The 11,858-nt window shown below is 36.9% G+C and overlaps 1 protein-coding gene across 1 annotated transcript; it reads right to left on the bottom strand.

The window, feature by feature from the left end:
* Window positions 1-1,873: 1,873 nt before the first annotated feature.
* On the bottom strand, window positions 1,874-10,311 carry SerRS-m (Seryl-tRNA synthetase, mitochondrial). Its single transcript, XM_074182525.1, has 4 exons — window positions 9,661-10,311; window positions 7,741-7,928; window positions 2,999-3,256; window positions 1,874-2,116 (listed from the first exon to the last, which is right to left on the bottom strand). Exons 1-4 carry the CDS (start codon window positions 10,255-10,257, stop codon window positions 1,888-1,890), a joined length of 1,272 nt encoding a protein of 423 aa, XP_074038626.1. The 5' UTR covers window positions 10,258-10,311; the 3' UTR covers window positions 1,874-1,887.
* Window positions 10,312-11,858: the final 1,547 nt, after the last annotated feature.

Below are 11,858 nucleotides of genomic sequence, written 5' to 3'. Positions count from 1 at the left end.
TGCTTCTCCATACACGCTGAATTGTATTTTCTCTATACCGTGACTGAATCACTCTATGCACATCGGTATTCCTGGCCTGATATAGTGCAGCAGATTGCCTATGTTTTCCAGGGTTTGCAGCCTGGTAGGTGGCAACAGATTGCCTGTGTTTTTCAGGGTGTGCAGGCTGGTAGGTGGCGACAGATTGCCTATGTTTTTCAGGGTGTGCAGCCTGGTAGGTGGCGACAGCTTGCCTGTGTTTTCAAGGGTGTGCAGCCTGGTAGGTGGCGACAGTTTGCCTGTGTTTTTCAGGGTGTGCAGCATGGTAGGTGGCGACAGCTTGCCTCTGTACATCAGGGCACACAGCTTTACGGTGGGATTCAGGTAGAGTCTGTCCATATTTTTTTTGTGCCTTTTTCATTTGATTTTTTCGTGTGTAATTAGTAAACCTTGCCCTACGTTTGTTTTTCTTTTTTTCTATTAATGTCACAGACTCAGATTGGGACAATAAACTTCTTATTAAATTTTCATCATAATTTATTGAAGATACAATAGGTAGGCTCTAAAACAGGTACCTCCTGACAACCCTTATCAACTTTAAGTTGCGAAGGTGTATCATTTCCAAAATTATGTTCTTCTACAGCTACCTCCATACGACGCCGAGTAATTTTCTGTGCTGCTGTGGGAAGATAGGCATCAAAATGTCAACTGTACAAATCTTTGCTGAATCGTAATCGCCTTACCGGAGAGTCTATAACCAAAACTACTAAACCGAAACAAAGCAAATGCAATCCAAAATATGCCAAGAAAAGAACAGCCAAAATCCTCAAATATAATCCGCTAGAAATATTTAGGTACAGTATGTACTATTAGATACGGCGGCTACTCATCATCGGGTGTATGTAACTCAGTGAAAACACAACGATAGCGCGTTTTAAAATACTACTAACGCCAACATTTAGAACTGAAAATTATTTTGTTCGTCTTAATTTATTCGTTCCATTAGGTACTGATAGGTTCAAACTAATACATTTATATCCTCCATCATCCCTTATTTTATCCCCTTAGGGGTAGAATTTATCAAAATCCTTTCTTAGGGTATGCCTACATCATAGTTGCTTTATGCATGCAAAGTCTCAGCCCGATCAGTTCAAAATTAAAAAAGTTTCATACAAACTTTCATCCTTATTTTATCCCCTTGGGGGTAGAATTGATCAAAATCCTTTCTTAGCGGATGCCTACGTCATAACATCTACCTGCATGCCAAATTTCAGCCCGATCCGTCCAGTGGTTTGGGCTGTGCGTTGATAGATCATTATGTCAGTCAGTCATCTTTGAGTTATATATATAGAGAAGATTGTATCTTTCATAGAACCTTTCATTTATAGTTTTTTTATATATAATTTGTGAAGGCTAATTCATTTATAATATGTCAATTGAATCTTATATTATTTCATTTATATTATTAATATCAATTGTAATTTGTCAGTTGAATATGTAATATGTGAATTTGATTGAATTGAATGTTATTTTTTTCAGTATATTTTCTTTAACATTTCCTGTAATTGGGTGTACACCTGTTGGAAATGAAATGCTATCTATCTATCTATCTATCTATATATACTTTATGAGCTATGGCAAAATGATACAAGATTAAATATTTATTAAATCTCAATTTCATAGGTTCATAATCATAATGTTGCTGCTTATGTAAAGATAGTGTTTTGGTATTTGATGTTTATTTCATCTTTGAGGAGTTCATTTTTTATGAAAGGCAATATCACTTCAGCTGTAAGTAAAATCAGGCAAAAATGAGAGAGGTAATGTATGACTTGTGTTAATTTCAATAGATAAATAGTTTTCATGAAACAAGATAGGAAGTTTCATTTTGTGAAAATAAAAAAAAACCTATTTTTTATTCTTAATAAGTTTCAATTCAGGAATTTTCTTTTGTCTACCAATAACTGTTTTGTTTCCCATATATTCATGCAATACTTCTGGCAAGTGTATGAACCCTTTTTCGTCCTGTCCATTTTCTATGAGAGCTATCAGGAGTCTAGGAATTGCACATGCTGTTCCATTGAGTGTATGAACAAATTCTGTTTTTTCCTCCTTTGTTCTGTACTTGATGCCCAATCTGGAATGAAGTAACATAGAATATCATCAACTTTCTTTGTATTCAGATCATAAAACTTATATATTTTCTATATTTATATTTTTATATTTTGTTGTATTTGTTTTTATTTCCAGAGTATTGGTTTTGCCTCAACTAAAAATACTAGTTTGAAATTAAGAAGTGAGACAAATATATGTCCGAAATACTCGATAAAATCATAATGTGAAAATAATAGAAAATAAATTGAGGATTACAAGACCTAAACCAATCAGATATCTTTTTATGTTGAAATTTTTAGTCGCTCATGACATATGATGTATTGTAGCTTTATACCTCATGAATTGTTTAACATTTATATTTTTTCAATAATTTTAACAAATAATATTAGTTTAGATTGTTTTTGTACCTTCATTTCTCATAAATTGTAGAGGATTCAAAATAAAACCATTTACCAAAAATGTATCAAGAACCACGTAAACGCTGGTTTTTGACTGAAAATTTATTGAAAATTTTTGAAAAAAACAAGCACGAAATGAGTATTTTCTTTCAATATTTGAGCAATTAACCCTAATATAACTCAAAAATATTGAAATCGATTGTGAAAACATGTGTTTACTTTTTAAATTTGACAGTGTTGTGAAAAATAATTTAAAACGGTTGAAAGACTCAAGACCCGATAAATGAAACACTCACACATTGTGTGAAATTCTAACTTAAAAGCTACATAAAATATTAAAAGTAATGAAGTCCATATGAATATGTTTTCAAACAATGAATGAATCAACATGTACTGTTATATCATAAATGAACCTCCTTATGAAAGTCATTCATAGAATCACCACAAGTGAGTTAGAGTTAGTTGTGAATATATCAAAAAAAAATCTGAAGGCAGTTCTACCTTACCTCCTCGACTGATAATCTGTACAATTACTGCAACTAGAAATTTCTCCATACATTTTCCTGCCAGGCATCCATGCTTCCATATCATACTTTCGATAGGCCTGTGCTCCTAATTCATGTGGTGGCATATCAAGGACCTGAAAATGCAATCCTAGTTCCTTGAAGTTTTCTTCTTCCAAATTTCTGATTTCTTCCAAGGCAGCATCTGAGGATTCCGGAGTTGTAACCATAAACATTTCTACTTTAGTGAATTCGTGTACTCTTAAAAAAAAGTGGTCATTACATTTTTACATGAATATAAGTCTTATAGTTTCTTTAACAGATATTCTCTTTTCATTTGTTGTTGTCACTTGATCACAAATACAAAGTCAGAACTACTTTAGAAGATGTAAACGTCAATATTTTTAATAAATTTTAGTTCAATTTTCGCAATAATAAATATGTGAAATGATTGTGTATGACATCACTATCTCATACATTTGAAATTTTGGTACGTTGTTTTTCAATATTTTTGTAAATCATCCCTTAAAAAAAATAACGCCGTACGCCGCTAACCGTCGTAAATTAAATGTGACGTGGCCAGGATCGCGCTCAGTGCATATCCAGGAGTGAGTGAAAATGAGTGATGTTAGCTGTCAAAGTGACAACCAGAATATTTTTCGCTACGTTAATTTTCAAAGTTTTTCCACAAAGACCATTATTTCTGATGGATGATCAGCCATTTGACAGAAGTAAAATCTCCCGTTTTAGTGTGTGTGTGCAACCACCAGACTTCTGGTGAGTGCGTTCAAATTTCTCACTTTCACGAGGCTGTTCATAATATCATCGTCTACCCTTGGGAAATCTAAGGGTGTGAGTTTTTCCGACAGCGGTATGGAGAAACTGCTTGACGGCCTGATGGCCAGGGACAGGAGTGAAGTGATTGGCTTCATAGGCCTTTTACTTGACCGTCTGGGCCTGAGCCCATCAGAGCTGCTGAGAGGCAGTCCCGGATCGGCGATTGGGAGCCTCCTGGCCCTCCACCAGGGGTTAGAGAGCTTCTTGAACATTCTTCAAGAGAAGTTTCCTCCAAATATACCCCCGTAGGCTCCACTCTCTGCGCAGCCAGAAATTAAAAGCAAAGCTATGACAAAGCCGAACGAACCGGCAAACAAAAAGCGAAGACTTCCGGAAGATTTTCCTTTCCAATTCGGTATTGACTCGGATCAGTTACACGGCACGGAAGCCGTGGGCGTCGAGCTCCAACTTAGAAGAGGTCGTCATAGACTAATCTCAGTTTACAATGCTCCGCAGAATCGTCTACTTCCAGAATCACTGGAACAACTGCTGATGTCGACAAATACCCCCACAATTGCTGCTGGTGACTACAACGCCAAGCACAATCTGTGGAGCAGAGTCACCAATGGGAACGGCCGAGCGCTCCATGCGCATGCTGACAGGCATGAGTATCGAGTGATGGGTCCGAGTAATCCCACGTTCTATCGTGGGGAAAATACTCCTGACGTGCTTGATATTGCACTGCTCAGGAACGTCTCCATGTCCTGCGAAGTGTACACTTTGTCGGAACTGGACTCAGATCATAATCCAGTCATCCTGATGCTGGGTGATAATCCCTCTCCCCAGGAATATCGCATAAGATCATCCACGGATTGGGAAGCCTTCAAGGATCATCTAGTGGAGACACGTACAGACCGTGAGGCGGTTCAAACTCGCAACGGTCTCGACGCGGCGGTGGCGGATTTCGAATTGTCTGTGAACAACGCTTTTCGCGCAGCCACAACCAGGACAGAGTGTCCTCTGCGAATCTATAATGAGTTTACTCTCTGGATAAAGAACCTTATCCGGGAGAGAAACCGACTCAGACGAGTTATCAGCGGACTCTCTATCCTGGAGACAAGGTTGCGGCTAGCAGGATGGCCAAGCAAGTTAACAGGCCATCACTGACTATAGAAACAAAAGGTGGAGCGAGTGTTTGGAATCGCTCGAACCTGGGGATGACGAGCTCTGGCGAGTCATCCGCAGGCTCGAGAAGAGGAAAACTGCTCCCTCTCCTCTTCACAGACAGCGCGGTATCTGCTACTCTCCTGCCGAGAAGGCTTTGGCCTTTGCAGACACAATGGAGAGTCAGTTTCAACTTAACGTTGATCCGGATGATGACATTGACCGTGATATCCGGTTGGAACATCGGGTTCGGCGCATCCTTGGGGAAAATGACGACGACGTGATCCGTCCAGCTTCGGAGAAAGAACTGAGGGGGTATATTAGGGCCTCCAAACCCAAGGAGGCTCCGGTAGTGAATTCAATCAACAATAGGTTGTTGACGCAGCTCCCCGAGAACTTTATCAGATATCTGTTGGACATAATCAACAGCTCAATCGCCCTCAGATACTTCCCTCGAAGATGGAAGCATTCCGTAGTTGTCATGATTCCAAAACAGGGTCAGAACCCGCTGTTTCCCCAGAATCATCGTCCGATTAGTCTGCTTTGCTCAACGGCTAAGTTGGCAGAATGTGTTGTGTGACAAAAGCTAACAGAAGAAGCTGAAGACCGAATGAACAATTCAGCTTCAGGAGGGCACACTCCACCGAGCTGCAAGACCTGAGACTAGTCGAAAATTTCATATCAGAGCTGAACAACAGAAAGAGAGTCCATCTCGTCCTCCTGGATATTTCAAAGGCCTTCGACCGAGTCTGGCACGAAGGCCTGCTACACAAAATGCTCGATTTCAATCTGCCTTGGAGGACTGGTACAGTGGACTAGGTCCTTTCTGAAAGGCAGAACATTTCAGGTCCGAGTTGAAGGAACCCTGTCTCCTGTCAGGGAAATCCAAGTTGAAGTGCCTCAAGGAGCTGTACTGTCTCCACTACTGTAAAGCCTTTACGTGAGCGACCTTCCGAGGTTCGATCACGTGAAGGTTTCTCTTTACGCCGATGATACGGCTCTCCTCGCTTCTTCCATGGGTCGGGCGTTGGCGGTCGTCTACATGCAACGTGCATTGGATGACCTCGAACGCGGGTACCTTGACTGGAAGATTCGGGTAAACCCAGATAAAACTCAGGTGATAGATTTGGGGAGACGTAATGTTTCTCCAGACACAAGGATCTTGATCTCAGGCAGGTAGATCGAATGGCACCAGCGAATCAAATACCTAGGTCTTTGGATAGATCGCCGACTCACCTGGGCAAATCACATTGATTACATCAAAAGCAAGATTCAGTCGAGGATAGCTAAACTCTATCCTCTGGTCAACAGACATTCAAAGCTCAACCTTAGAAATAAGGTTTTACTATATTAGGGGACAAACCGCCCCGTCAAATCTTTCCATTCTGGAAAGAATACAAAACAAACTTATCAGGATGCTGGTAAATGCTCCATGGTTCGTGCAGAATGAAGCCATCCACAGAGATTTGAAGCTGCAGTCCATTCAGACGAGGAATCAGAGAGTTTTCGAGTTAGCGGAAACTCATGGTTACCCATTGCTAGGGAAGCTCTAGATTACACTATAGACGAGCCCACTCGATACAGAAGGCCCCGTCGCTCGGTTGAGTGAAGGCCCCACGACGTCTGTTGAAATGAACAGTTTGTTCGTCAAATACCCCAGTCAGGAAGGTGTACACAAGGCCAGAGCGGCATAGAGGTCATTTACCTTTACGCGCCACCCAACACCTCCAGTTATGAACTATTCGTCCTCCTGACGAACCTCAGTTGAAGGGGTAAGGGAAATAAATTTCAAACCTGATGAAAATGAAGATGACCTTGCTATCCAGGTGTCAAGTCAAGTTTAGCGGATAGTGCGGTATAGAGCGATCTAATAAGGCGATAGACATTTGAATAATCGTTGAAGTGTAATAATTGATTAGTTGTATTAACAGTGGAATGAAGTTAAGTTTGCTCATTGTAGAGTGTAGTCAATTATTGGTAAACCCACGGGAAAAACATAACAATATTTTCAAGTGCTCTTGAAGAAATAAAAATAATTTTTTTGATAATTTAGAATCAGTCTCTCGCAGATTTCCAACATAATATGATTTGGTAAATGACTGCCACAGCTACTTCCCACGGTGCATACTAGTTTACATCCAGAGACTAAATTCAATTAAAGTAAACTTTTTCCAAATTGATGTAGTTTTAATACAATTTAATACAATCAATACAATAGTTGTATTTTAAATAAAAAGACTATTCAATACAGACTGTAATTTTTTCCGAACCCTATAAAAAATTGAGTTGATGATTTTCCAAATAAAACGTTTTGTAGACGAGAAAAAGTAGCAATGCAATATGTTAAATGATAAAATAAATGAACGCTTGTTCTTAATTTTCCTATATCATATACTACTATTACGACCATTAACCAAACATTCATGTTTGGTTGATAGCTATTAGTTTACAAAATATATAACACTCCCAATGATAGGAAATGTATAATATACATATTGAGTTAGTTACAATTGTATGAATAACATGCTATAAATCACATTTCAATAGGTAAACCATTGTTATTCTTTAGCTGGTTATCTGAAAACCTCATTTTTACAGTATAAAACTGAACAATTATTACGAATTTTTCCAAAGAACTTGCTTGTTAGGCCCCTCATCCGATGCACTGAAAGATTCGGGAGATCCGCCGGCACCACCACCAAATGAATGACAATCACATACGAATTTATGAACTACCCCTCATCGACGAGTTTTTATGTCCGAGAATATTTCTTATAAATCTATAAACTTGAATTTCATCTCACCTATATATTCCTCTTTCCTCAGCTATACTAGATGTTTCAGCTCTGTAACACCTACTGACTGCAGCCAATTTCTTTGGTAAGTTTTCCACTGGTATTATCTCTCCCGAAAGATAGCCGGCAAGAGCCATTTCTGATGTCCCTGATAAACACAAATCTGGTCCATGTAATTTTGGATCAAGTATGTATACCTGGAATAGATTCAAATTATGACTCGAGTTAGCTGACCAAGCTTCACACAGGAATAGAATTACATCTGCTATTTCAGACACTTATGTATTAAGAAAGCACGGTTTCAAGTGGGCTTAGGGTTGGAACATATAAAAAAATATTTATTCTTTCTAGGCTAGCAATATATGTAATGTCAAGTGCAATTTATGTTACGTTTTGAATGGAGATGAGGAAAAAACAGAGAAAATAATAACAACTTAAGGGTGAAGTCAAATAAGTTAGAGATGATTGTTTTAACAGTCGAGTAATGGGAGTTGAAAATGAGTAGAGAGAAATTTGATAACGTGCTATAGAATGAATTGTACTGCCAATTGGGAGTTTATTTATTTATTGATTGATTGATTGATATTTATTTATTCAACGGGTAACCCCCAATTTTCATACAATATATTTACCTTGGAAAGTTAACTAATCTAGTATCTACATATCTAATAAATCAACCTACATAGACAAAATTAAAATAAACTGTGATGAAAAAAAATAATTTTATAAATCTAAACCACGCAGAGTATATCTAAGAGTGCTCTGAGAGATATGAAAAAAATCAATATTGGTCCCATTAGCATTCGATAGAATTCTGGACAAAGGAGAATGTTTTCCATAATTACACCTTTGAAAGTCGAGACTGAAAGTTTGGTTGTTACGTGTCCTTCTCGGGGGAACATGCAGATTGACTTGACAGAGAAGAGTTGGGCAATTGATTTCATTGTTCAACAATTTATGTAGGAATATTATGTCTGCATGTGCCTGTCTTGTACTGAGTTTGAGCAATCCAATAGTAGACCGAATTTCAAAGAGCGAATGACTTCTAGCTGGCATGTTCATTTTGTAGGCAACATATCTAAGAAATTTATTCTGAACTTTCTAAATATCATAACTGTGATTGAAGTATGTTGGAGACCAGATACAAGTGCAATACTCAATCACTGATCTAACCAATGTAAAGTATAATATTTTAATAAAAAAAATGTTGGTAAAATCTTTTGTTGATCTGCATATGAATCCTAACATTTTCATCACTTTGTTAGATATGTGTTCATATTGTAAATGAAAGTCCATCTTGTCATCCATCATAACACCCAGATCTCGTATAGATTGTACACATTCCAACTTCTTCCCTGCAATACTATAACCAGCTGTATAAAGGTTTAGTGACTTTGAAAAGGAAATATTTTTACATTTTGCCACATTGACATCCATATAATTCATCTTACACCAATCAGAAAAAGATTTAAGGTCCATTTGAATTTTTGCACAATCCTACAACGAATCAATTGCTCTAAAAGAAATAGATGCTAAACATCTTCTGAACTCCAAACTTTCAAAGTGAAATTTACCTATCATCAATAGACATCCTCAGCTGTCGATATGTTCTGTTAACTATGAAAGACAAATCTGAAACATTGCTTTGAAAATTGTGCACATTTTTATTAAAAATATGTCATATTATTGGCAACAAATAATGAAATTATAATGCAGAAATTATATCAAAGTGAACTATAAAAATGTAATTTTTTATATTCTGTAGAAAGTTTCAGTACAAGGTGAGTGAATGAATATAAATTTTAATGACCATGAGATTTTCATTTTTTTAATTTCCACATCAGATTCACTGTCAGTAGACAAAAAATAAGTAATGATAAGAAAATTGAACTGTAGTTATGAACAAAAGTATTGACACACAAAACACACCTGATTCCTTTCCCCTCTGGTATTCATTCCGCAACTTTCAATAATTTCTCGAGGTAAAATATCTGGAACAGATAGGAGTTCGAAACCATTTTGTAGTAACTTTTTAGTGAAATAATTCAACAGAGACTGCTCTAATTCGGCCAGTTCACCTAGAACATAGTAAGCCCTACTGCCACAAAGGTTTCCTAACTGCTCTGTCCTTACCAGGTTCAACCTTTTCGCTATTTCATTAAATTCTTTTGGAGGGATTTTGAAATTTTTTTTTTCATTGACAAACTTCAAAAGCTTAGCTTCATCTCCATAGTCAATTATATCAGGATGTGTTTCATTGGGTATTCTAGATAATTCCATTTGAAATTCTTTTTGTAGCGCCTCATAGTTACTTGAATTACTATCGAACTGATTCAGTTTTTGTTTCAGATCATTTACCAATGTAATGTTACCAATGCCTTTTCGCTTATTGATGTTTTCTTGTATTACTGAGGCATTTTGGGGGTTGCAAATAAAGTCCACCTTCAATTGTCGACTTTTAATCTGCCATGATGATAACTGCCTCCTTAGTATCCCAATATTTTTGAAATTCAAATATATTTTCATATTTCATCATTTGACAAATCACATAACCTGATAAAATGTATGGGATGCAGACCTGTCAAATCACAAGTATAGAATAATGCTAAAAAGGATAGCCAAATCGTTGATGCAGATAGAGATGAGATAGAACTTGTCAATTGCATTAAAGAAAAAGTATGGAGTGTTCTCATGATAGTTTGACTAAAAAGCGAAAAAGAAGACGTTAATGAATGACCAAATTGTTTAAGGATAGATTCTTCACACGCATGGTTTATTCACGTCGTTCGCCGAACGTTATTCGCATAGCTTATTGCTGTTTGCCTCGCTTAGATTGCACGCCTTCATCAAAACTTCACCTCGTTTTCGTAGTCTTCGTTCGCGTTCAGAGATGTATACGCACCTTAAGGACTACCACAGAACATCGGAACTACAACTATACCTAAGAAAAGTGTCGGTTTATGCCTCAGAGTAATAATTTTGTATATATACTAAAATCAATATGATTGAGAGTAGAAGTACGTCCAGTTGACAGCAAATCTGGGGCGTGCTTATTAATTTTTGAGAGGGTTAAGAATGAAAGAAAAATTCTTAGTACAATTAGTTAAAATATTCATACACATTTTTTATTTATTTCATTAAAACTTTGCAATATCGTAATTTACCTAATCGCTGTAGTCATTAGGTGGTCATTATATAGTCATTATATATATATATATATATATATATATATATATATATATATATATATATATATATATATATATATATATATATATATATAATTTTTTTTCACTATTGGGTTGCAGCAATTGATAAGTGAACTCTTTATAACTATTCTCAAGCTTTCGAGTAACTTAAACTCATCGTCAGGGGTACTAGAAAATACAAATTACAAATTTTTGATAATAGAATATAATATAAATGTAAATGTACAAATTTTCGTCTAATCTTCAACCTCAGATTCGTCACTGTTGCTACCGCTATCATCAAAGAGAATTATGATTGGTTCAATATTGTGTTCAATACGGTTGTCTACGTCTCACATTTTTTGCTCCTCTTTTAAAACATGCTGCATGAATTTCTTCCAGTCTTCTGCAGAAACAGTTCGAATAGCTTCTTGTAGGTGATGTTGCACGTCCACTAATTTAAATGTTCTGTTTTCTCGTGCCACATATCCTTTTACTTGCGCCCAGATTGATTCTATTGAGCTTAATTCGCAGTGGTATGGTGGTAACCTTAAAACTGTAATTCCACGACTTAACGCCATTTCATCCACTGCGAATTTTTTATGTCTGTGTGTAATTTTGTTAGCTGAAGTAGTTCTGCCTTTAAACTATCTTTGTTATATTGAATGTTCTTATTAATTAACCATTCTTGAATTGCTGCTTTTTTCCATGATTGTTTCGGTAATGGTTCTAAATGTCGACTATGGTATGGGGCATTGTCCATGACGATGACAGACCCAGATTCCACAAGTTGAATGATGCCTTCAAACCATTTTTCAAACACCTCCGCATTCATCTCTTCATGTTTTCTTAGATTTGAATATTAATTCACCATTTGGTAAAAATCCACTGTCGCTTCCTATATGCGTAACTATCAGACGACTACCTTTTCCAGATGGC

This window comes from Leptinotarsa decemlineata, unplaced genomic scaffold, assembly GCF_025532065.1.
Source record: "Leptinotarsa decemlineata unplaced genomic scaffold, Ldec_3_MD MMD2_tig00026328_RagTag_RagTag, whole genome shotgun sequence".
NCBI lineage: Eukaryota > Metazoa > Arthropoda > Insecta > Coleoptera > Chrysomelidae > Leptinotarsa > Leptinotarsa decemlineata.
The sequence above is the reverse complement of the archived record's forward strand: the minus strand, read 5'-3'. Positions and strand labels throughout refer to the sequence as shown.